The sequence below is a fragment of the Sturnus vulgaris genome, chromosome 3 (assembly GCF_052056855.1).
Source record: "Sturnus vulgaris isolate bStuVul1 chromosome 3, bStuVul1.hap1, whole genome shotgun sequence".
Classification (NCBI taxonomy): domain Eukaryota; kingdom Metazoa; phylum Chordata; class Aves; order Passeriformes; family Sturnidae; genus Sturnus; species Sturnus vulgaris.
In genome coordinates, this window is record NC_142245.1 from 25,533,698 (window position 1) to 25,560,674 (window position 26,977).

At 38.0% G+C, this 26,977-nt stretch overlaps 2 protein-coding genes across 2 annotated transcripts in view; one reads left to right on the forward strand and one right to left on the reverse strand.

Annotated features, from left to right (window-relative positions):
• MTA3 (metastasis associated 1 family member 3) overlaps window positions 1-26,977 on the forward strand; it is a 242,813-nt gene that overhangs the window by 195,154 nt on the left and 20,682 nt on the right. The gene's annotated exons all lie outside the window — the stretch shown is intronic.
• Window positions 16,105-26,977, reverse strand: part of HAAO (3-hydroxyanthranilate 3,4-dioxygenase) — a 33,503-nt gene continuing 22,630 nt past the window's right edge. Inside the window, exons 7-10 of the mRNA XM_014883178.2 lie at window positions 20,290-20,435; window positions 19,127-19,195; window positions 17,908-17,990; window positions 16,105-17,282 (exon numbers count right to left, since the gene is read on the reverse strand). Coding sequence (XP_014738664.2) covers window positions 17,204-17,282; window positions 17,908-17,990; window positions 19,127-19,195; window positions 20,290-20,435 — 377 coding nt within the window. The 3' untranslated portion in view covers window positions 16,105-17,203. The remainder of the gene's footprint in view (window positions 17,283-17,907; window positions 17,991-19,126; window positions 19,196-20,289; window positions 20,436-26,977) is intronic.

Sequence of the window (26,977 nt, forward strand, 5' to 3'; positions counted from 1 at the left end):
CTTGGAAACTTGCATCTCCCTAAAACATCTAGCTGCACTTTTCCAGTTCCTGGAGAGGGAACATCTATTCATAGTTATGGCAGTGTGACATTCTCCCATATTTACCAGTAACAATTGCCCTCTCCAATATTATGCCTTTCAGCCCTGTAGGAGCCAACAGCAAAGCCTCTTTTTTTGTAGATGTAATTATCAGCAGGGCGTTTTTTTGTCCCTCTTTCTTCATCACTTTTACCTTTTTTAAATCCCTCCTTCACACATTATTTTTGGTCTGTGCTTTTGTTTTTCTTCTGCCCAACCTTGAGTATCATGAACTATTTCCACTGAAAATGTTTCTGGTCTCCTCTCACAAAGAAGTGACAAACAGGAAGATGGGACTGCTGGGTGCACACTTGCCTCACAATGACCTCAGTGATCTCTTCTGCCTGAGGCTAAAGTGTCTGTATGTGTTTTGGAGAAACAAGTCTGCTGAGAGAACACAGAGTTATTGTATTTAATTGGGAAGAAGCAGGGTGTGGATGGCAGAAATGGGAGAGTTTTACCTGCATTTAGAGGTGTTTTCAGTTTCTTTCCTCGTTACAAATTTCTTATTTTCCTCCTTCCAGAGACGGCAGTCTTTTGCTGCCTGAAAACAAAAGCTAATTTGTGAAAGATGGGAATAAAGTTGGCTGGGAAAGTCTAACTCATCAGTAGCAGAAAAATTGCTTTAAGATCAGAACAACAGTGCTAGATATCTGCTGTTTCTCTGATGGTTCATCATGACAGCACAGGAAAATTTTGATCTAGCCTTGAAGCATGCCTAGTCACTATTAAGTTGTCTTTTATCTCTGTGGTAAGAAAAATATGGTTAATTTTTTTTTTTTTTTTTTTAAGAAGAGAGGAAAAAAAATGTCCCTCTAAGAATCCTGCAGAAAGTGTATGCCATTTAAATGTCTTTTAAGCTTTGGTTTGAAAACTTCTGGAGCTCTACACAGTAATTACTTCCATTGAGGAAGTGCACACAGTCTGCTACTCATGCTAATTACTGATAAAGAAAAGGCAGGAGGGCTCAACGATGAAATGTTCCAGGCACTTGTCTTTCTTTTACTAAGCCAATTCCTGCAAATCTGGCAGCAGCTAGAAAGAGTGCCTTCTGTAATCATCCCTCCTCAGTGCAATTTTAAAATTTCTTCTCTTCTTTCCATCAGAAAAGCCAAGGTAGCAGCTCATGTCGTGTCAAAATGGGCTTCACACGCTTCGTGTACTGAGCAGCAGGCAGGCAGTTCAGCAAGAGGCCATGCAGATGAGTGGAAGAAAGGAAAATTGCCTCATTTCTTCATCTTTGCTGCTCAATATCAAGGAATAAATGCTGTTATAAACATGGGGAAAGGGAAGGAGCAACAGCATAGCTAAATCATGGCTTTGAACCCTAGAACCCAGTTTGTCATTTTAATTCTGATAGTTAGGATTGCCAGCTCCTCTTCAGTCACGTAATGCTTGGCAGCCAGAGAGGGAGAAATAAATTCCAGCATATTTCCTGCTTCCTAGATGTCTCTAGCTCTTGAGATAACTCTGTAAATTTTGTAAATGGAATGGGTTAAACCTTAAAGCAGACGAGTAAAAATGGACTCAATTTTAATTCTTTCAAAATAGGATTTTTAAATCAGTTTTGTCATTAGGATTTTTAGTATTTGAAAGTAGTAATATTGTCTGCTAAGTTTCAAATTTTTGCAGAAGGAAACTGGTTCCATCTGAAATTATAGCCACCGTATCAGATAAAAAAAAAAAAAATCTTGTAAATGTGTTCTTTGTTTAAGAAATATATTCTGATACAAATTCCTGCTATTGAAATTAGTTCAATTTCCCTAACTTTACCTGACATAACTTTGGATTTAATTAACAAAAAGCTGGGCGAAATAGTGAGAAATTAGACAGTTTACATCTTGCTGTATGTTAAATTGGCATGCCTAAAAATATTTTAGAATCTGGGCATCCTTAATATTTGCAGAGCAGTGGCCAAATGTGGAGAGTCTTGTGTAGATTTTACAAGATTTTATAATTAATTAAAAAAAAGGCTAAATGTCCCTCTGGGAATGAAACAGTAATTTGTGTCCTCTTGAGCTGCAGTATCAGTAGTACAAAACATTTACAGAGATTTTACATTTTATTAGAATTCAGCATCAACACTGGTGGACGCTTTGAACACTTTGAGATAATTTTAATTTATGATTCTTGATTTTTTGCTTGGAAATGTTGGCTAGAAACAGCTCTCTTCTTGTCTGTTATGATTTCCTTGGTACCTGTATTAGGGGATGAGTAGGTCAAACTTTTCTAACTTGAAGTCTCATTTGAAGAATGACAAAAAGAATAAGCCCCTGATACAGAAAGACTGCTTCATTTACCACAAATGTTCAGATTTTGACAGCCGTATTTAAGATTAAAATTCATGTGGATATTTAGACCATTTTAAATTCTTTTTTTTTCTCCCAAAACTGACTGACAAGTTTATAAAATCTAAAAATAAAATTTTAAGTTTAAAAAAAGAACCATAAGACATAGTGGGGATCTTTGGGAGGTGCTTTGCTTTATATGAAGACTCATAGATTCTGAATCTCTTCCATCTTTGTGAAAGAAATACTCAGATATTGCAGTTTAATAAAAAAACCTGTACTGGCTGGGTGGTTGTTTGGCTGGGGTGAGGAGGTAGAGCTGTGCATTGCCTCCCTCCTTCCTCACATGTGGTACATACAGCTGGAAGCAAGTATTTACCTGCAGCCTTGTGAGTCTCTCATGGACTGAAAGGAATTTCTTCAGGGTTTTGTTTGTGCATCCCTGTACAGACTGTTCTCTCCTTTCTAACGTGCTGGTGATCCATTTTCATCTCGTGATCTACAATAACCTCCAAGTGTTTTCCTGTAGAACATTTTCAGAGCAAGTTGTTGCCCATGTTTTATGCAGTGGATTTGTTTGTGTTTAAGTGTATCCCTTGTTGTCCAGTTGTCCTCACTGAATTTCACTCTGCTGTTCAGCACTTTCTACAAATTAAAAAAGTATTGAATTCTAAGCCTGACTTCTAGGATACCTGAATTCGACCTGGTTTGGGAGTGTGTGTGTTTAGCTTTTCTTAAAGGAGGGTGGTGAGGGGAGAGAAGTACTCTTGCCCTTGTCATTGTTGGAAAAAATGAAATGTATCCTGACTTCAGAGCAAGGCCTGAGAATTCAGGATAATAAAATGAAACTGAGAAATTGGCATAAAACAGCAGATGGTGCTTGACCTGCTAATCTCTGAGTGTATAGGGAGTTATAACACTGAAATGTACTGTGAAACCTAAACATATCATGCTAGGTTAGCAGTGCAAAGAAAGGCCAGACCATGGAGAGCCATATAGCAAACAGATGACATGTATAGAATGATTAAAGAGAAGGTAATGTGGTATTGATCTTTAAAAGCACTGTCCAATAAATCTAACTCAAACTCTCCTAAAGTAATGGAATAAATATTAAGGAGAGTAAAAATCTGGTGTATAATGGTAACAGACCAAGAAGCAATAAGCATCATGAGCTGATGATGGAGGAAAAATCATGTCAGATAAACTTGATTAATATTTTGCAGATTGAATTACAGATGGTTGCAGTGGAACAGATGTAATTTGTATGGCTGTCAGATCCTGCTCCTCTTTTTACAGATGAAAATTGTGATTGACTGTTGACATTCATCGAGGAGATTTCTCTGACTGAACTCAGAGAACAGGGAATAACACATCCCTCATGTTCCCCAAAGCAATATTTTCTTTGTAAATATGCATTCAAACATTGTTATGCATATTTGCACAGTGAGGTAAATTTATACACTATAGAAAGAGGATAAATGTATAGATCTGTGGTTCTGGGGGAAGTAGGAAATGAGCTGTGGATAATATCACAAGCTTGTTTTAAATTGAAAACAAGATGGTCTAAATGGGGAGTTCCAAAAAGATGGTGTTTTTCCTGAGAGGACACAGTGCACTTGAGGAGTTTGTATCACGTTTTATGGTCTAAAATGTGGTGTGAGGAGAATGCCAGAAATGGTGGAGAATGTAATCCACGATGGGGTGATGCCAGAGGATTACAAAGGCTGGAGAGAGACAAAACTTCATTCATCCCGCAGGAAGTGATCCCGAGGAATGATCGTCCCTCAAAGTACTCCCTAATTTTGAAGTGCAATAGCTGGAACACTTCAGGACAGAGCTGTGGGATGAGACTGGAAACTGCTCTCAATGTCACTGCCAGCACTGCCTGTTCAGCAGCAGGGACACATCCTGAATTATAGAGTAACCCAAGACAATTTACTGAATGAACTTGTGACGTGCTCACAGTTCTGAAGTGGGAGTAGTTTTCTCTTTGTAGTGGGAATTAAGATCCCCAGTCAATTCTAACCTGCTGATAAAGTACATACTCAGATTATGATGAATGATGTGCCAAGTAGTGCCAGGACAGTAATATTGCAGAAACTGATCAGTTCTACTGATCTGATTAAAGTAGAAGTACGGGTACAAAAAGAAAATTGCCTTATCTAAAAAGTGCTTTTTTAATGCTAAGAAATACTAGGATTACTTTGAACTCGGTTTGGATAATGCTGGATTTTAATTGCAGATTCCAGCAGAATGTGGGAGAGCCATCAGTGTATAAACACAGGCCTTCAAGTACCATTTTGGACTGCTGACCTCACATGTTGCTGCTGCCAGCCCTGGTAAAGGGTTTTCTCTACAGAACAGAAACAGAAATGCTGATAAGCTTCAAACTTATGATGTTAGTACAAAGGGATAATAATAGGAATTTAATAGAGTCTACAGCATAAGGGTAGTTTTAAGTGTACTCAATGTTCAGTGTGACAAATATTGAGGAAAATGTAGTAGGACAGGAAAGCACAAAGTTGTTGCCATATAGCTGGAAGGAGTTGCTTGATTGCTATATTACTGCTTGCCCTGAGAATATTGCTAATTTGATGTTTACACATCAAGAGGTAATATTTTCGTACAAATGCAATTAAGTGGCAGGAATCATTTTCTTAGTCATCTCTGTTCTACTCTAGATGTCTTTTTCTCAGTCAGGCACCTGAATTTTCACATCACAGTGATTAGAAGAGCCAAGTTTTAACAAAATAACTCTAACTCAGAGGACTATGAAGCCTTTGTTTCTCACTGCTGGATACTTAGGATAAGTACTGAGCATACAGACCTGCAGAAGCACTGCTGGGAGGAGGAACAAACATATGCTGTGGGTGAAGGAAATGGAGGGCTAATGAGGCTTTTGTCAGATGCCTTTCCCTGTTTGTTGTGCAGCTCGCTTCCTCTAGCTTGTTGTTTAGCCTACAAGGCTCAGGGAAACAGATTGTCACAGTCCAAGTTTTTTACAGTGCCTTGTTGATCATGGGAGCCTTATATTACAAAGTATTTGCTTTGATGACTCAAGTATAGTGGGATTTGCCTTCTGTGCAGCTTTTCCCTCCTGGTCTCCAGCACCAGCATAAGAATAAGAAGAGAGGGTTAGTTTTTTCCCAGAGAACAGGGAATCCTAAAGAAAAGCTCCTCTGAGGATGCAGCAGTAGCACTGTCTATCCAAGCCACAAGGGACCCTGCTATGACTTATCCATGTGCCATGTGGCAGTGAATGTAGTAAAAAAACCCTACACAGAGCATTTTAAGGAACTCAGTATTTTCATCCCTTGTTCAGGAAAAGCACTCATTGAACTCAGGTGGAAGAAAGACAAGGAGAATGTGCCATTCTCCACTGCCCAGGTTGAGAGGCAGTGACAGATGAAGGGGACAGTGAAAATAAATATCCATTCCCCACTCAGCTCTGGCAGTGGAATTGTTTTCATGCACAGTCCCTGCTTGCAGGACACTGGCTGATCAATGGGTATGGGAATTTGTGCATTAATTCTGCTTTTGTTCCTCTCTAGCCCAGCTCATCCTTTTCTTCATCCCATTTGAAGGGCACCCCTAGCACAGGTTTTGCTGCCTATTTGCTGTAATCCTGAGACAGTTTAGTTTAAGTCCATCAAAATCTTGCCATCTGCCTTTCACCCAAGAGAGTAAGAGTTAAAGTATTTTTCAGTGCTAAAAATAGGCAGAGTAGAATTATAAAGGGAGTTCATGTGGAGCCTGGTTCTAAGTGGCTTCTTGCAGCTGATGTAGCTGCTGAGAGTCTGACTCACTGCTCTTCCTTCATACATTTTTCCACCACTATTATGTCTTTCATGAATGAGTCCTTAAATGTCCTTTAAAATGAACAATACAGTTTTGTCATTGTTTGGCTAGTCAGAAGATAAGAAGATGAGATGCTGTATCACAGGGAACATTTACTTCCAGGCATTTTTATTGTAAGAAACTGTCTCTGTGAACATAGCTTTAAATAATAGCCCTTATAGGAAAAAAAGGGCATCTGTTCAGGCCTTGCAAAAAGTGACATTAATATCAACTTAATGTACAAAACTTCCAACAGGAGACTTATTAAACTTTCCTGAATAAATTAATGCTATGCAGTTCTAATGGAGATCTGAAATAGATAGGAATTAAAGAGAATATAAAAACTAGGTGTTCTGTAGAGTTTTACTTGAGTTGACATAAAATCTTCTCCTTCAGATGATCACATAAAGTGTAGTTTTCAAGCTGTCTTTAATGCTTTCTGTCAACTTCACTGTACTGAAGAAGGAGAGCATTTAAATTATGGCCTTAAGTGATGAATAAAAGTATCTACTGTCATCTCTGTGAGATGTACACATTCAGCTGGATCAAACAATCACCATAAAGACCACTGCTGAGAAGACTTTGTTGGGACCAAGTGGTTTTAGGACTTGTTCCCTATTAGCCCTATCCCATTATAAATCAACCTTGGATTGCATCTGTGCTTTCTCTTTGTGATCTCTAATGGGTCTGCAGGTTGGGATTGGATGCAGGTGCTTAATTCCTGTCCCTGCTTTGTGCCTGGTAAAAATCGACACTGCACCTGGAGGGTGGGGAAGCAGGTATACACAATCTGGCTGCTCCACTTCTATGTTTGCTAAGGTAGGTGTCACTTGTTTTTTTTTTATTCTTCATTTTGGAGCAATGCTTATTAATACAGGTTCTCCTATTTTTTCTGCTGTATCACACCAAAGCTTCAATCTGTTGTTGCAGCTTTACTACACTGGTGAGTATACTTTTAAATCTTTTAATTACCATCAAGTGCTTGTTATCTCTTTGGAATTTCTTTGCAAGTGAATCTCAATAGATTTGGAAAAGTTCTACAAAATCTGGTTTTGTGTCTCCCTGGGTCAACATTGTATAATCTTCATGTACACTTTTAATGGACTACCTGATGTATTGCATGCTAGATAATTTAAGGAAGTAATTATTTCTGCTATGTGTGCATATGTAAGTGCATTATTGTTTCTTGTAAAACATTTGAGAGAAAACAAATATTTTGTTTAGGGTTGGTTGGTTTGTTTGTTTGTTTAATTTAGGAAAGCTGATTCTCACACAGGAGAAGAGAAGTTACTTGGCCCTGAACAAAAGATCTCTGTTTAGGTCGTTTATGTGGTATTATTATTGTAGCTAATCATGTCCCTGGGCTTTCAGTTTCAAAAATGAGCACTTATGTTTCTTTAAGTAGTTGCCATGGAAATCCTCACAGCATGAACCTCTTCAGTGAACACCTTATGGCAAATCAATTATGTCTTTTGTTTCCATAAACACATCAGAAACTGGAGTGAAAAGGGCTTGTGTGTCTTCAAAGCACAGGCACAAGAATTGATACTTGTTTGTTCTAGCATATGTTTCCTAACCTCACTTCAAATCAGATAAATCAATGGCAGATTCTAATAGTGTTTTTCTGTTATTTGAGAAAGCAATACAGTGAATTGAATAAACTTCTTTTCTGCTCCTAGTCCCCCTAAAGATTTTCAGATTTTTTTTATTTTTAATACAAAGACTTTTGTATATAAGGCTTTTAGGAATACAAATATAGGAGATATTCCTGGCATTTGAATGCTTTCCTTTCTCTGCTGTAGAGCCTTCTTTAAGCAGGTGTGATCTTTGTGAGAACAGGGTAAAATAGTAGAAAATATGAACAAATAGCTTTTGTGATTTGTGTTTTTTGGCTTTTTGATGATTAACAAGCTAATTTTTTAGTTGAATTTCAAAATAATGGAATGAAAAAGAAGTTTGTTCACTGACTTTTTTTTTAATATATTTTTATATTTTATTTTTTTTTTGTTTTCCACTGCTGTCTTCTCCATGTATCTAGATGTTGAACATCATCAACATTGGAAAGCTGTTCCTTTATATTAGAATGTGGCCAGTAATTTCTGGGGTTTTAGCATTTCTGTAAAGACTAACTCCACTGTAATAAGGGTGTCTAAAGCTCCCAAATTTTGTTCTATTTTCTTGACTAAGACACATGAGTAGAGATATGACCTGCAGGTAATCAGCGTCATGTTGGAGTGTACTGTGTGTTAAGCAGCCTTCATGTGCTGATGGAGTCCCACCATTGTGTCACTCTTTAGCCACAATTCCTGTGTACACAGAGAGCCAAAGTGTCCTCTGCTGCAGTGCTGTGAGATTGGGGTAATTCCATCAGCTACTTATTTACCCAAGTACTGCTGAGAATAACATTTGTCCCAGTGTAGACATATAAGGAAATTAATAACATGGGTTCACTGTAAAATGTTATGATATAAAAATGGAAAATAACATTTTAATGACAACATGCACAGGCTGTAGAGTATAATTAGTAACATGGGTTTTAAAAAATGTTTTCTACTGTTTTTACTGCTTTTTTGCCTTGTTTTTAAGCAAGATGAATTGTACCTATCACAGAGAGTATTTTTATTAGTCCTGCAGTACAAGGAACTTGTGGGCAACTGTTCATGTGTTCCATACAAGCTGTATTTATCTCTGTCCAGTTCCCATCACACTGATGTTGATGCCCTGGAAGCAGCATCTGTGACTAGGCTGGTGCCAGCTGCAGCAAAAGCCCATCTCAGATATGGGTGGGCATGGCACTCACGGTGGGTTAAAGCACACAGACGAGCAAGAACTGAAAAGAAGTTTGCTTTGCCAGGGAACAGCTCCCCCCATAGTAGATGAAAGGAGTTCTTCATTCTCCTGAGCTTTCAGCCTGTCTCTCCATTCACTATGTTCCCTTTTAAAATTGAGTCTGTTTAGCTTCCCCTGCCAGACACGCTGGCACAGTTCCTCAGGCACTTAAATATCATTGCGGATCTGGGCTTCTGAGCCTACATCTTATTTCCCTCTGAGGGGGAGGAAGCTTTGCAAGTAGAGTTAATTTTGCTATAGAGGAAATAAATGCCATGAACCCTTTCTATTAGATTAAAACTGATAATAAAGAGCAGCTTTTGTCCCTCCATGAAGAATGTCTGTGAGCTGCACAGCCCCACTGCCTGGGATGCTGTGAAAAGCCCAGGTTATGTGGAGCGTTTAGTGAGGTTGGCTCCAGTGAAGCCCAGGATAGAGCTTCCCTCTTGTCTGATCTGCTTTTTTCTGTCCTCCAGCAGTATGTATGGAGTGGATCCAACCCACAGAGAGCACAGATGTAGCTGCTCCATAAAAGCTTCTGAAACATCCTGTGTCTGACATAAACAAAAATGACCTTTAGTATCACTCTCTCTGACTGCCAGTAACAGGCTAGTCCTGTTACAAACCTCCAAGCACACACAGTATGCTTGGCACAAACCTCACCAGTATGGGCAAGATACATCTAATTAGGACATAAAAATACTCAGAAGACAGATATCTATGTGTGTGTGTGTGTATAATATGTATGTGTATATGCAGTATATAATTTATGCAACTATGCAATGGTGTTTGGGACGATGCAGCAAGGCAGCATTTGCATTATTGCAGTGTAGCTGCCTGATTCTGTTAACTTACTGGCATAAATCAGGGCAGCTGCATCTATAATGGCAAAGATGGAAGTAGAGACAAATTGCTTTCAGTGATGAACTGGGTGTAAATTGCCTGTTTTATATCCAAAAAATGGAAGAAATGACTAGACAGCTGAACATTGTCATCCATATTGGAAACAGAAGTCAGAGTTGGTTCATTTTTATTTTAAACTTAAATTCTGATGGCATATGGCAATCTCATTCCAGTGCTCAAATACATTTTTCTATCTTGGTTTAAAAGTAAGCTAAACTAGTATGTTTTGGTAGATAAATAATTAAACAAATTCTCATCCTTTTTTGTGAAGGTTTTACTTGGCTTCATTGAGTACTTGCCATTTTCCTCTTGGAGAGAATAATGAGCCCTTGTCTGATGAGTGGATCTGCCCATTGAATGTTGATTTGCCACTCAATAATAAAGCACACAAGGTCTGAATCGTGGCTTGTTTCTTTCCTGATACTGGTGACTATCAGGAACTGTTAACGTTTTTCTCAGATTGTCATAAATAAAGCTGATCTATTTGTGTTTCAACAATTTGGTGATGATTTTTTCTCTAGTCAAAACGTGCTGTTCTCATTCTTTTTGTAATGTATGCCAAGATGCTGCAGACAGCTCCGGTCACAAATGTGTTCAGGCAAATAATTGCCACTGGAACAATGGCTTTGTAATTATATGTTCTTTCTATCAGTACTCCTGTTTTATAGACTAATATCATCTGTAACTGCATTTGGGGGGTAGGAATTATCTTCTGGCTCACTAGCAACACTGATGCTTCCTGCATGGCTCAGTTGATCTGTATCAAGTGGGGATGGAAATGCCTCTAACAACAGACCCTGTGACTGGGGTGTTCCCGCAGGACAGCAAAGATTTGGGTTTGACTTCCTTCTCCTGTGCAGAAGCAGGAGCTTTCCTGGGGCTTCTGCTGCTTGTGGAACTGTGTTTTTGGGTCAACAAGGCTATAGATCTCCAGCACTGATTTGCATGAAGAAGATGAGCTTTGCTTGGCTCTTGGAAAAAGAGCCCTGTGGCTCCTCGGTGAATGTGACTTTTTGAGCACCCTGAGAACAGAGTGTGTGTCAGAGTGGCAAATTAATAACCCCCAGGAATTTCCTGGTGGTTCAGCTGCAGACAGGTGTATTGTCAGTGCAGCTCTCTGCTCAGCCCAGCAGTTAATGTCGAGCCTATTGGAAGGTGCTCAAGTTTCCCTTCTACCTGGAATCGAGATGCTGCCCTGGGGTCTCCTTGGAGGAATAGACAGTTAACAAAAAGCTAGGTAAGGTGCCATGGCTGCATTTCCCTATCAGAGCCCTGTGGTATTTTGGAATTGCATACTGAAGCTTTCAAGCCACAGTTCTACAAATTGGCATGTGTTTAGTTGCTTGACACAATTGAATTGTCAAATTTATTCTCAAACTATAAAGTGTATGGTTTGAATGTATGGGCGACTTATTGTCTAGAAAATTTGTTTGTGCTGACAGTTTGTAAAGTAGAAACTTTACAAACTCCATCATCTGTGTGCTTTGGTTTTGCATTCTAAGCAAGCTAGGGTTTTTTTTTCCTTCAAGAGGAAAAATATTAAACTATTAAAATAATATTTTTGCTATAGTTGTACAGCACATCAGAAGTCCTATTTTTCTCTGATGTAATAAAGATGCACCCAAATTCCTCACTGAATCTTCAAATGTGCTTATGCTTAGTTTACTTTGTCATAGTCATGACATCTTTCTCTGGGGCTTATGGGATTGTACAATGAAGTGTTTTTAGAATCCAAGTAATTTTGCTTCAATTTCAGTGTAATTTATCTCCAAAATCACGAACAGAATTTTTTATTTAGCATTGTAATGGCCATGTAAATGTGACTATTTAGCAACTCTAAAAATACAAAGCAGTGTTCAAATCCTTCAGTATGTGGTTCTCATGCAACTCCCACTGAATTACCAGGCCAAAGATCTTGGAGATATATTTAACCTAGAGCAACAGCAATTTAGAAATAATTGTTTTATCGTTTGCAGGCCTCAAAAAGGAGAGATTATTTCTCTAATGATATTACAATTTAAGGACTTATTTTTGGAATACAAACTGACTCCATGTGTATATGTAAACATCACCTTAGTTGTCAAGCTTCCATCAAAATTCTAGTGATATTAAAAGGAAGAGTTTTTATTCACTTCCACAATTTTTGGACAATGACTGAAAATATTACAGACTGGATCCAGCATAAGATCTTTCTGTACCAGAGAGTGCTAAGACCTGTAGGTCAGGTAATTACTTTGAGCTGAGGGGTGCATATGAAATTTTTCTTCTTCATTATTATTACTTTAAAAATCAACAATTTTACTTTGGGTCCAATCAGGTGCTATTCTGCATGCTTTGATACTGAAGAGTAGCTCTACAATACTTGTGTATTGAATCAGAAAGACACCAGGAGGTGATGACCTTCACGAGTCTGAAGTGTTCATTCTGGTGCATCTGGATTATTAACTGAAAATAAACTAAATAAAAACACTCCAAAGCCTTGAAAGGTCTCTATTATGAACACAAGCTGGTTATGTAGGAATTTTTAAAATAGCATAAGTAATTTGTTTCCTTGACTTATATGCAATGATGGTAGGAGGGTTGCTTTCTCTGCATCTGTTCTATTAGATGTGACTGGAGAGCTGATAAATGTTTTTAACAACAGAATGAAAGCATTTATTATCTTTATGTAGTAAGATAAGATTGATTTACAGGTGTAAGTAAATACTGTGTGGGTCTGAGGAAAAACTTTACTACAACACTCCTGATTTTACCACTTTCCTGATCCACCTAGTCAGTTTTATGCCTCTGGTAGGGTTTGCTACTTCAAATAAACAAGCAAGACCTAAAAGTAGAGCAAGCACAGAGGAAGAAGGGTTCCTCTATTGACTTGTACAAGCTGTATAAGTTTATGTATTGCAAGCTCAAATGTAGTTAGCAATAGATCATTATCTTGTCTTAACTCTTCTGTGGATTTTTTTGGTTTTGTGTTTTTTAGTTGGACAACCTTGTGCTCTTCTGTTGATTTCAGATATGTTTACTATATGATCTGTGTGGGTCACTCTTTTCTCTTGTATCTCTCTCATAACCTTAAATATACGTGTTTTTCATGAACTTGCTTTTTGTAGGTATTTTTTCAGGATTATAGAAAGGGCTGGTGAAGGCTGAAGCTTTATTTGCTGTAGCAGGATTATTAGATTTTTTAAGTTACTTCAAGAAATACTATTTATTTTGAATGGATGATGATGGTATCATCATCACGTATCATTAATCATGTAACCTTGCTAATCAAGTATTTTTAAGTGTTGGAATATCAGATCATAAGGAGGAATGCAGTGAGACATACCAATTTATTTCGATCATTCATTTAAGTCAGCATTGCTCAAAATAAGAACATAAGTACCCCATGAGGTCAAGCCTGCCTAGCCTAATAGTAATAAGGAGACATTAGTTACTTCAAATATTTTGATCTATATTGCTAATTTACATGGAAGACTGACTGTAAATTCCTTGCTCAATATGAAATACTATAGTAATGCTTGTATCACTCTTTATAGGACTTAAATGCTAGAAATAGAAATCAAAATATATCTATAGCTAAAAATGAGTGGTTTAGCTTTCTCTTTACAAAGCTTACTTGTGATCTCAATGGGACTAGATATTCTAAATTTATTCTAATATTTCCACTGAAAAAGCTGCTTAAATCAACAGCTGTCAGGTTTGGGCTGCATCAACTTTTCCCACAATAAGTGAAAGGGAAAACTCCTGCTGACCTCTAGGATAGGTGAGATTCTGCCTTGGAATAACTGTGGATGCTCGTAGGTAGACTCAAACCTTTTCGGTGTGCATTTCTAAGCTTTTAAGTCAGCTCAAGCCTGTGATTCTGGACAATGCTGCATGTGTTTAAAGGTTATAATTTATCAAGAATGGTGCAGGTATAGCTTTGTATCTGTGTAGGTTTTATTGTAATACTGCTTAGAATATTTATTTGTACAAAGGTTTTACTTTTGAGACCTGCAGAAGCATCAAACAGCAGATGGTCTGTCTGTGCAATACTGTGCTAATAATGCTAGCACAATCCTACCAAAATGTACCAAATTCACTAAGCATCGGGTGTCCCAATATCTGTCTGATTGAGAAAGAAAATGAGCACCCAAATCAGGGTGCAGGTGTACCAGGTATAAAAAGAGCTGTAAAGAGAGGCAGCTATGTGTATGTGTAAATCAAATGATTTATGTCTAAGGCACACGAAGAGTGCCTGGGTGTGTTTAGCCTGGAGAAAAGAAGGTCTCAGGGGGACCTTACTGTGCTCCACAACTGTCTGAAAGGAGGGTCTAGTGAGGTGGGGGCCAGCCTCTTCTCCCAGGCAACCAGTATGAGAGGAAATGGCCTCAAAGCAGGAGGGAAAGTAGGGAGAGAATCAGGTTGGACATAAGGAAGAATTTCTTCACAGAAAGCCTTGTTAAGCATTGGAATGGACTGCTCAGCAAGGTGGTGGAGTCACCATCCCTAGGGTTGTCCAAGAAATGACAGGATGTGGCACTCTAGTGCCAGGGCCTAGTTGACAAGCTGGTGTTCCATCAAAGGTTGGATCTGATGATCTTGGAGGTCTTTTTGATTCCGCAGGACATGATTTAGCCAGGTGTGTTTCATGGACGTGCATGAACAAGCACAGCATCAAGAGGGGTGCATTAGGGCACTCTGCAAACACCATGCCTAACTAAGCCTTTGCCACTGACCTTAGCCTGAAATCCTTCTTTGAGACAAGGCTAGCACTGGAGTCTCCAGACCCTGATCCCAACATCTTTGGTGCTGAATTATCTGCTGAGCCAACAGCACATACACAGAGCACCCCAGAGCTAAGAAGGCTCCAGGAACCAGATTTCCATGTGGCCAACTTCCTTGTGAGCAGAATAGCGTGGGTAAATCTAATTATAAATGTACCATTATTGGGGCAGTTTAGAAGAGATATAATATGGAGGAAGAGCAAAGTGCTTGAAAAATATTTATTACCTGCCCAGAAAACCTCTGGAACTATTTGAAAGCCTGGGAAAAGGGAAGTTGCAGGTTTCTGAATAACAGTGGTTAAGCACCTGGGAAGGAGTAAATTACAAGTCCTTTCTGTGCTCTCATTTGTGCTCTGGCTACAAATAACTATTGAATTGAAAGAGATGGGATGGGAGGGGAAGGGAATTGGACACCAAAACAACAGAAGTAATTCTCAAAAGAGACACTAGAAAACAAAATTCTTGTCTCTTAGTACTTGATATTTAACTGTTTTTATAACTTCTCCTGGTGTTTTGATCCTGGTTCTTTTCCATATTTATGGGCTTTAACACCTCTTATCTAGTTGTTAGAAGACAGAAACTCCACAATAGAAGTTAATTGATGTCCTACTAAGTCCTGATATCTGACTGTGGGCTGTGGCAAAACTGAGGATGATGGAGCTGTGGTTTAGTGCTCCTTGCTGGCACCTAGTATGTGACTTGGATCGAATTTAGGTGTTCAAGCACAAGTGTTTATAAAAGGCACCACAAGGTTAGTTTGACTGGAGCCTTAATCTTATATCATGAGAAGTATCTAATCTGGAGGTGCCTTAATTTTTATTCAGAAAGTTCCATGATTTTCAGTGCCTCTGGGTATATGAAGAGCTGCTGGTTATTCTGGATGTTGTTCTACATGTTGCTGTGTTTTACTCACTTGTCATTCAGTGTGAAATAGGGAAATATTTCTGTGATTAGCCTGTAACTGCTGGACTAAAAATATAACACTTTGGTACCCTAGATCACTCAATCATAGATGTTCACTCGAGTAGTCAATTCTGCAGATCCATAAACACACCAGTACCAATGATAATCAGAAAAATGACTCCCTTGTTCAAAGGGAAAGATGCAGCTCCTTTTTGTGGGTCACAGCTCACATCTGTAACAGCTTGAAGGACTGGGTTCAGTTTTTCAAATGAGGCCCCCTGTTATTAGGAGGATGTAGCAGAGTTTTGCTGTATGCTTTGCTGATGTTAAATATAAGTCACAGATTAAGCTCAAGTCATCTGTGTCTTTCTCACGAGAAGAATGAACAGCTCAAGAAAACACATATGATATCTCAGTTTAATGAGCTGTGCCAGTGATAGATTAAACAAATATATTTCAGAACTTAATTAGAATTAAATAAAAAATCAGGAAACAGTGACTTTTGCTTTTTCAAATATTTAATTGATTATACCTGCAGGCACCGAAGCAACCTGTTTTCTGATGCTGACAATGTGAAGAACAATTAAATAAAACCAAAACCCAAACTAAAACTCTTCTGCAAGTTCTTGGAACAAAAGCAACAAAATAATAATTTGACATGTATTATTTCTGAGAGAAACTTCATTCTTAAAAAAGAAGCAGCAGTTAATAGAAACTGATTATAATAATTTTTCTGCTCTCTTATCCCCTAACATGTCTCTTAAGGATACTTTGACTTGAGAGTTCTGCTGTACAGGGGCATAGCCATGATCCAGGTGCTTGTTATTCCCATTGCAGTGTTATGTTCAGTGTAGCACACATCATCCAGCATGGCATGTGCAGGGTGCTGCTGATCACTGTGATTGATGATTGATACTGCATTGCTGGAAATGGGAAACCGGGAATAACTTGTACCTGTAGCAAGTACTGTGGTGGTCTAAGTGATGCCTGATGTTGTTGCAGGTACAGCTTCCCCTTTTACTAATACTCCTTCCTCTCTTTCACAAAGCACTGAGATTCTCAAGTAGTGCAGCAGATTGGGCCTTTAAAAAACCAAACTTTTGGCCAAAGATGTCAGAGGAACTCTGAACTATTACCAATTAAAGCTTCGCTACTGGAAGCTGGGCTGGGAAGCTAGTGTTGTATTAGTTTATTACAAATGAAAAATCTAATACAAAGAAGTAAAAACTATAACCTAAGTAGTGTAACAGTATCTGCCCCATCTCCTTTTCTGCATCTTGTGGCAGGGACTTGCATTTCAAAAGACTCTAATTTCATCTAGATAGTATAATGTATTATTAGATAAGTAATCCTGCTACTTGGATACGTTGTCATTTCCTTTCAGATAAATTGAAAGAGAACACTAGATCTTAAAAAAATACTGATTATAAATTTTGCTCAAACTTTAACTACTTGGGGAAAATGCTTTACTTGGGTACAGCACTTGACTCTGCTTAATCATTGTGTTAGAGTACTCAAATTTCCAGGCATTCCGAGTAAAAGATAATTAAGATAGGGAGGTCAAAACTTGGTTATCATCAAAGCCAACTGACATAGGAGTTATTGATAAGGCTGCTTGCGTTTTGGATCCTGAGCGATGCAGAGAGCAACACATTCTTCTGCTCTTTTCCAGCAGTACCTGGAAGAATGGAAAGAGAGATGATGCAATGTGTATAGAGGGGAATCACACACTCAAACCAACAACTGAAACACTGACGATGTTGAAAAGGAGGAGGGAGCACTTTATCAGCTTCAGCCATGCTCTATATCTTCCTTTTCATTCTCTCTGGAAGATATTTTCCTTTATGTGTATCACATGTGTCAAAGTTATGAAACAGCTGTATGCATTCTACTCCAGAAAGAGAGCTGTGTTCTTAGCCTGAACTCCAAATCTTCCTGCACCAGTGTTGATTAAGCCTGGTCTGATGCTTTGAGCATCTGCTGTGAGTGCCAGGGGGTGGATTCAGACCATGTATCTATATGCATGGTCTTTTGCCTGCTGCATTTTCTTGGTAGTGCTTCTCTTTTTAAATTTTCTTTTTTAAAAATTTTTAAATATTTTCTCCAGCTTTTATCATAAGAGGTGAACTAGAATGAATGTCTAGCCGTTCCTCTTGAAAAAGCTTTTGCCCCGAGAAATAACAGAGGCTATTGTAAATTGTTCTGCACCAGTGATGCCCAACATGGTGTGGATGGAATACACAGAGTTGATGTTGCTGGGAGCTGGGGAATCATGCACTGAACCCCTGCTCATCTCTACTCACGTAGACTGGGCACGGACAAGCAGGCTGTCACCAGCAGAGAGAGTCAGGGTTTTGCCATCCATGGCAACAGTCGATGTGCCCTCCTGAAGGGAAAGAAGGCTTTCAATTTTCCACATCCTGTCCCCACCAGAAAGGAAATGCTGCATGTACAGAAATCTTTCCTGCTGAAAGAACACCTCAAACCTGTTCTGTTTCATAAGGTCTAGCTAAATATTCAGTTGATCTTGTCGGTATAACACTATTAGTAGCAATAAAAATATTTTTCATTGTTTGCTGTTCTCCCTCATGAAGTAGCAACTCATTGCCTGATTCTTGGGGTACACTGCCACCAATCTAACTTAGAAGCCTACAGGTTGGTACAGCTCCAGAAATTACAGACACAATCTTCTGCAGAAGTACAAGCTCCTCTTCTACTTTTCTGATTTCTCATAGCTCTTTAAGTCTTAAAGAGCAGTTCTCAAGTCAGTAGGGGGCTGACTGAAATTACTGAGTCCCTCCATTTTGGAATGGACTAATTATTATTTTGCCAAGCAGGGGAATCAGATTCTTGCCAGCCACAAGGTCTTGATACTACAGGCTGATGTAAGCTGCAGTGTAAGCAACTGTCATTCAAGATTATGACTTCTTTAATTAGTTTTTGATAGTCACCGTGATTCTCAACAGAAGAGGAGGTAATATCTAATATCTACCTCCCAAGCTAGCCTGTCTTGTGTAAGCAAAAATTAGCTTTTCTTTCGGTTGCAAATGTATCCTAGAAGCAAGTTTAATGAAGGACATCTGGATCACCTACAGTTCTGACTTTGTATACAAGTTTACAGACTTTATATTAGCTTATTCTACTTGATTCCAGTTTGATTTCAGGATGAGGACAAATGTTTCAAGGCAGAACCAAGAGGTGATGTTGCTTTTTTGCTTGGAGGCATTCTCGTATATTTACAGGATGTAGGCTAGGTAGAGTGCATTAGAATTCCCAACAAGGTTGGGTGCCAGTATCTCTGTCAGCAACATACATGATAAGGAAAAATAAGCTGGTTTTATGGTGGCAGCACTTTACAGTTATTTTTCATTACAATTTAAAGCTGAAAGGTGGTGCTATTGATGATCTTTTCTATGAGAAGGCAGGGAATCACTCCACTTTCTGTTGATAGAAGACTTTACTACTGTTCAGTCTGAACTTAAACATGAACTCATCAGTTAACAAGTGTGAATTGCCACATACCAGCTGCCATATCCAGATATCTGAATTCTTTTTACTTTTCTCAGTTGTTCCTGGTCCATAAGCTATAACCTAAAAAAAAAAAAAAAAGTAACAGTTTCATCCAAGTGACCAAAGTGTCCATATTCATCTTCCAACTGCATTTAAAGCATTCTATTTTTGCAGGAGAATATTCATAGGAGATGATATTATTTTTACAGACATTAAAATTCACACTGTGTTTGGTATTCTCATATTGATTCCTACTGATAAAAAGGGAACTGGTCACACCTGCCACTCCTTATGCTCTTCTGCATCCTCGCTTATCTATTCCTTCTGCCTCCTCCCACTCTCAGTTTTGCATCTATATGCTTCCTGCTTCTGTTCTTGGAACAGGCACTTCCTCCTCATGAACCCTGGGCCCTGTCAAGAGCCGGTTGAAGTAGAAAAGTTTCTTCTATTAACATTAAAAGCGCTGCAGACAGGACTTCATCTTTCTCATTTTCTGCCTCCTCTGTGTTCTTCCTGACTCCTGATTCCCACACTCTGTCACTTTGCTGTCAACTGTATTGGATTCTTTGGAGCGTGACTCCAAGTAATTCTGGGGAAAAATATGTTTTGTAAACATCACGCGTACAGCACAGATATCAAATGTTGACAGCTTCATTTACACCCAAACTAGACTGTGTTTGACTAAACTGTGAAGTGGAATGTTTTAGGGCAGCCCAGGCTCTCTGGTGGCTGTCCAGTTTTCCTTATTTCCACTTTATGTAGATGGAGGGGGAGGAAAAAAAAGTGTTTACATACCCAGATCAGACTTGGACCATGAATACTGCTCAAACACATAAAGAAACAGAACACACTTGAGTAGCATTAGCATCACACTGGTGCTTCTGATTTGGGAAATATGGGAGAGGGACAGGGGAATGAAGGAATTATTTTAATCCTAAAGGAAATGAACAGAAATAAAGCTCAGGTTGATTCTGTAAATGGAAGTAATGTGCTAGAAAGTCCCTGCCCTAAGATAGTCAAATCAATGGACCAAATACAGGTACTTCTGTCAGATGCATAACTTTGCTGTCTATATATTGCTCCCAGGCCTGGATTCACTCAGTCTGAACAGTAGGCACAATTATCTGCACCTTTAAAAAGATCTCTTTCTTTTTAGAGAAATTATATCCCCTTACCTCTGTTTCAAAGTTATCTCCAAACATACTCAAGGATTTCTTCTGTTTAATTTCACCACGATGATCATTTAACCAGCTCGAGAAGGAAAATGGCTCCATAACAGAAGTGGAATTCAGTGGGAAAGGTGTTTCTTTCAGGAGTTCATCTGTAAGCAAGGCAGAGGGCTATCAGTGATACTTGCTTCCCTTGGTCTTTGCAAACATTTTAACTGAGAGATCAATTTACAGACACTATCTAGTCAAAAGTCAGTTGTAACAGTAAGGAGTGCTAGAGTTATTATCAGAACTTTTTGAGATTGCAAGATGCACATGTTATTTGTTTGTCTTTATGGAGTGACTTCAAAGATGTTTTCAGAACTGTGTATTCAAGCAGTATACAATACACTACCTCGTTCTTCCTGACATAGTCCTCATTCTCTTTCAGACCAGATTTTGCACTGGTAAAATATCATGTATCATCTCAGGGCCTTTGCACATATCATATCCTTCTAAAAGCAGACTTGGGCCTATATTATCCAACAATTAAGCTTATTCTACATCTCTCACATAGTTAGTACTAGCTTTTGTTTCTTCTCCCCTGTATTTCTTCTCTCCTAGGTATCTCCTTGTTTTTAAATACATTGGCCACAGTGAACCAAACAGATTAGTACTACCTAAAATTTAATACAATGTATTTTTTGGTGTTTTTGGAGCTGTAGCTGGATTTAATTTCCAGTAATTCTCCTTCCTAAATGACTTGATTTAAAATAGCTGGAGGACTAATTGCAGTGTCAGTATAGCTGGCAAAATTCAAGCTTCATGCTCCATGTTGCTGGTATATGAGAGGAGTTTTAGTTATTCACCAACTCATAGTGAAGTGCAAAGACAGAGCAATTACCTTGGTGATTCTTAGTTTGTTCTGAGACGCCATGAGGGAACACCCATCGAGTAATTTCAGGCAGTAATGCCAACCAGATGCTGGAAAAACTCCCTGGATGGTTTGCTCCCAAGTGTATTGTGGTAATAAACTCACAGCCAAATCTTAGTCTTGGTGCTAGTAATAGAACAGCTCTTTTTAAAGTATTAGTTTGTTCATTATTCAATATTCTTTTGGTTCTGTTCTAATGCTGAATTTCACTGCTCTGCAGTGTTTTGAATGCATAATTTCAGTTTATTTTGTACACAGTCTTTGAACAATATGTGAGAGGGTCAGTGCATGCAAGGGGTAGCAGTGTGCTGAAGATGTTGTTCATGGGATCCCAGTAAACACTGAGTACCCATCTCCAGATAATCTGGCTGGGATCCTACCCCTTTTGTTGTAGAAACAAAAGTTTGCTATTCAAATTTCTTCTCTGTTATATTGGGAATTTCGACCTGATAACCTATTGTGGTTCCTTCCAATCTCACCCATGCTGTGATTTTGTGATATTAAAATGATTATACTTTTAAAAATAATTTATTTTATTCTGAACTCGTAAGTATTAAGAAGATCTAGTCTTGAACGCTCTACATTTTATAGACTGATAACACTAAAATGCAGTGTTAAGGTATTTAGTGATTTAGTTTTGCTGCTTCATTTTTCTCACTGCAATATGACCAGTTAGGGGTTTTTTTCTTAATTTTCACGGGTTCATCATACATCCTTTAGAGGTAATTAGGAACTCATACACACTTTGTCCTTAAATTATGGATATGCACAAATGAGGCTGCAGTGGAAAATTGCTTCTTTGACTAGAAACTGAAACAAAGGTCTAAAATATTATGTTGTGTTCACACACAGCAGAGGAGGAAAAGAAAAGAAAAATTATCTGAAATTTTACGAGAAGGTTCTCAGTACAACTAGTATTCCAAAAGATGTTAAAATATTTTGTTCTATTAATAGCTGAAATCTTTACCAGTTGTTTTTGTTTTATTTTGTTTTCAGAATAAAACTCATCATTTGAATTCAGAAAAGCTTATTGTAGTTTTTGGAATGCAAGAAAGTTACTTGTTGGTAGAGCTTTATACTAAAATGCATGTCCTAGTTAAGAGAGGTATATGGGTTTTTGGTGGTGAGTTTTTTGTTTGTTCGCTTTTTAAAAAATAAAAAAGCATATGGAACCTGGTAGGATAAGAGACAAATACTGACTGAGATGCTGAGGATATCCTGCTCAACTTGGGGAATATTTCTTCTCCATAGTTTAAGAATTCCAACATTGAGCTGACAAGTTAGTTCAGATTTTATATGCTGGAGAATGAATAGCAAAAGTCTGTCCCTCAAGGATGGGTACTGAGGTGTTTTTAGGCAAGGAGAACTATGAATGTTCTTCATGAGTTGCAAGGAATTTGGGGTAAAAAAGAAAGCCAAAATACTTATTTATATTTTGACCAAGAGGCAATGCAAATCTAACAGTAAAAGTTTGTACTTTAACTTTTGTCTGTTATTCTTCATAAACCTAACTTTGCTATTTTCCTCTTTTTGCTGATCTCTGACTCCAGTTGCCCTGATGAACACACATGGGACAACAGCACAGAGTGGCCTGTGCCAAGTGCAATACATCCTGCACTTGCTATGGTGCTCTATCTTTTCTTGCTTGTGATAAACAGCTGACTTCTAACAGTTTAATTTACTTTCAAGTAGAAGTGGACTTGTCTTTTTTTAGACTTGAAGTTCCTTAGTTTAAGAGATTTTTTTTGACACTTGTCTTATCAGCAGGCCCTAGCCTGTGAGGGGGTTTTGGCTTAATGCTACTTTTGATGTTAATGGCACTTGCCCAATGACAGCATAATGGCCTTTAAAAACTGTGCCCACATGGACTTAACCTTTTAGTGTGACCCAGTACAATGATTTGATTATGTGTTACTGCAGAACAAATGAGAGAGCACTGTGGTGATGAGGTGTGTGACAGACATGTGACATTATCAGTAGACTATTTGACTGAGCTCTTATTTAACCCTGATGATGATCCCTTGCGTGATGCTAAAAGCTGCAGGTGTCCTAATGCTTGGGAAATTGAGCTAACAAGCTACAATGAAGAGGATCCAATCTCTTGCAGTTCCACACATATTGGAATTGAAGCCTGTGCTTCTAAAGCAACTGAGTATTTCTAATCAGGCTAATGGCTTATATTTAGATATTCTTGCATATATTCCTGTTTAGCCTTCATTTGCTTTCAACAGTATCTGAGGAAGTGCAAGCTTGTGTTTCTGGAGTTCTGTTCTAGCAATACTGTGAGGCAAGGAGACAACATGTTTAATGATGGTAAAGGTAAAAATATGCCAGAAAAATGCAAGAAAATGGCACTTCTAAGCTAATCAGCTAATAGTCTTGTACAAGTTTTTCCAAGTAATATAACGCTAAGTGGAACATCAAATCTGATATTTTCTTACATTTTCAGACATCCATTTAAAGGTTCAATACTAAAATTCAGTTGTGGATATCATTACTATTAAAAATTTATATCACAGAAATGTGTTCTTTATGGGATTACAGCTATTTTCAGGTTTTAATTACAATGTGATGATATCATGTTGAACTGAAAAATACGTCGCGTTTATTTAATGAGTTTGTAAATATTTAAAAAAGGTTTTAGAGGAAGTTAAACAAAACTGTACTGAGAGTGAGAATATTAAACTGGGCAAAGAAGGAGAGAACAGATTGTGAGAAAAAAGCAAGCTGAATGTACAGGTAGCTACAGCCTCAACAGAGACTATCTATCTAGAGAAAAGTTTGAGCTTGCTGCAAGTACTGTGGTTCTGATGCAATAAAGAGAACAGGTAAAGAAGATTGACACTGACCTACCAGGTGTATGTGGCTGTATTTGCTTAACTCACATGTTACATGGAAGGCCCCCCTTCCCTGGTGATAACCTCAAGCTTTCTTGTTAAGAAATCCGACTGTCTCATTTTCTTGAGCCCTACTATCCCTAAGCTCTTCCTGTAGCTCTCTTCAAGAGAGATTTGTTCAAAGGAAAACAGCAACGAAGCACTTGAAATATATCAAAATGAGGTCAATTTATGATTACATGTTGGCTTTATAAAAAATTATATCCTTTAGTGATGTGTCATCCTTCATTTGTAGACAGCACATTCTAGATGGAACAAGGTTCAAATCTTTAAATCTCCACATACTCTTACTAATTATCCCACCATCCTGAGGTGCTGTGCTGCCTCAGAAACAGTCTGTCCCTAAGTGCTGTGGCCCCATCTCCATGCAAGGATGTGACACAGTCCATTACAAATGCTGTCTCCCCGTGTAACAGCAGAAGATATCATTCAAAGTGGAGTGATTGAATCCTCTGTGTTTTTTCATTTCTTAACTGAGTGTAAAATGGTCCAGACTAGGGATAAAGAGCTCAGGAATTATTTTTGAATTATATATTAATTTGTTTCTGTACATTTTCTAATAATAATTTTCATGTCTTCAATACTACATCATAATGAATAATTCCAATGAAAGAGTTTTGCAGCATTTCACATTTAATTGCCAATGCCAGCAACAATACATTCCTGAGGATGTTTTTCCCATGTGTGCCTAACTAATTTCTATGAAAAAGTCTGTTTTATTCTCCAAGTTAACAGAAATGTCAATGAGCCTAGTAGGATTTTAATACTTCTGCAAATAAAACAGGTGAAATGAGGGACATAATTTCAGACATCTGGGTTTGACAAAACAAGTAGTTAGCCCAGTCCACATAAAAATCCAGAGTGAAAGCACTGAGAGTGAGTGATTACTTTGAGAGTTGTTGGTTCATTTCCCTGCTGTGGAATATAGATGCAGAAGCATTTAGTTAAAAATACAGCACTCACTTGGTGCAATCATACATTTCCCTATGTAACTGTGTGGTTTTTTTGTAGCATGCCCTGAGAATTGGCATGACTGCTAATTTATGACTTGTCCATGTAATTATTTCTAGGCACATTTTTCTTTGTGTCATTAAATCTATGCTGGAAACTGAATACCTTTTCCCCCCCTAATTCTAACTAAGAAGTTTGATGAGGAAAGCTTTGAAAAATATTTATGTAATAAAGAAATATAGCTTTTTAAAAAGGAGATATCATCAGCCAGAAGGAAAGGAATAAGTTAAACCAAGAAAATTCACTATTTAGGCCATAATTCTTCTTAAAGGTTTTTCATGATCTAACTAGGTTACCGTAATTAAGAATGACAAATTATTGAGAAAAGCTGTCCAATTATCCAATCCAAAAATAAAGAATCTTAATTCTGTTTCTGAATCTGCCTTTTATAACTGGGGGCATTTCATTAATCCTCTTTGTAAGTAACTTTAGTTTGCATAGACTAGGAATAGGATATTTCATTACAACAAGAGTTAAGACTATTTGTGAGACAAGGATTTTTACAGCATGTGTGAACTATTACCACTAAATAGTCTTAGAAACACTAGTGAAAATGTCAGACAAACTCCATTAGTGAGTTTTCTGTTTCAGATGTTGCCGTCTGGGGAGTATTTAAGAACGTAAGGAAGAAAGAAGCTACTTTATTAGAGAGGACATACCTGCTGTGAAAACTGCTGAGCTTTATAGCTCTTAAATATTTCTTATTTTTTTCACAAAAGTCTGAACAGAAAGGAAAACAACGCTATAGGGCATTTCTTCCTATTTCCCTGGTAGGTTTATTATGCACTATATACATCAGGAGTGGCTTGGTTCACATGGTGAAGCATTGGGAGAGCTCCCAGAGCTCCCAGTTTATGTTCTGCCCCTCTATGAGGAGGCTCATTTGAGAATATTGTGGGAGAAGATTTCTTCCTGAAGACTTTGTTGAGGGGTTTTTTGGTGCTGTCTTTAGCAGTTCTGGACTCTGGGAGCCTAATGAACCTTTTGGCTCCAGAGAATGTGCAGCCTGCAGTCCTGGGTGTTGGATGATACATTGTAGTTTGGAATTAAAAAAAACCCCTAAAAACAGTAGAAATTTTCATATGGAAAATGATAGCAGCCCTACTGTAGATGTTGTAATCCTACTTTATTTCTGCATTAAATATTGCTGACTTAGGTTGGTCTGTCTGAGTAGTTAATTTTCATTATGATCTCTGTATTCATAAGGGACTGGTGTAAAGTAGAAAGCATTTAAATATGAGAGGAAGGGACATAGATGAAACCAGTGAGAGGTAACATGCTTAGAAGAATGGAAGGGTTGTATTATATGGCTCTATCTCATTCTTCCACCTACATGTCCTTTGCAGTTTAGGTGCAGCTTCAGGAGAGATACAAACATGACTTGGAAGTTTTAGGAACTTCCAAGAAAGGATCTATATGACAGGCTAAAGATGAATAGTATGTTTATATGGTCATCTTTGCAAGAAGAGAGCAATGAGGATGATACAGAAAAGGAGAAAATTTATTGTTGATGAAAGTTACAGAGATGGTGTCGTGGGGAACTGTACAACTTTGGGTCTAGACAGTTTAAAATGATTAAGTCTCTCTATTGGTTAGTCCTTAATTAGAGAGCCCTTAATATCTAAATGCTCATATACTGGGTTTTTTTTTTTTTTTTTTTTTCTTTTTTTAATACAAGTACTCAGAACAGAAAAGTTCTAGCAGAGAAGGAGTGATCCTTTTAGGTGTGCTGGATGTCCTTCAAGACTGAGAGTAAAGAGAATTAAATAGTCAATTTTCTAAACAGATACACAGGAAAAAAACCAACTTATGTTCAAAATTAGCATTCTTATTTGAAAAAAAACCCCCACACACAGTATCTTTAGAATTATTT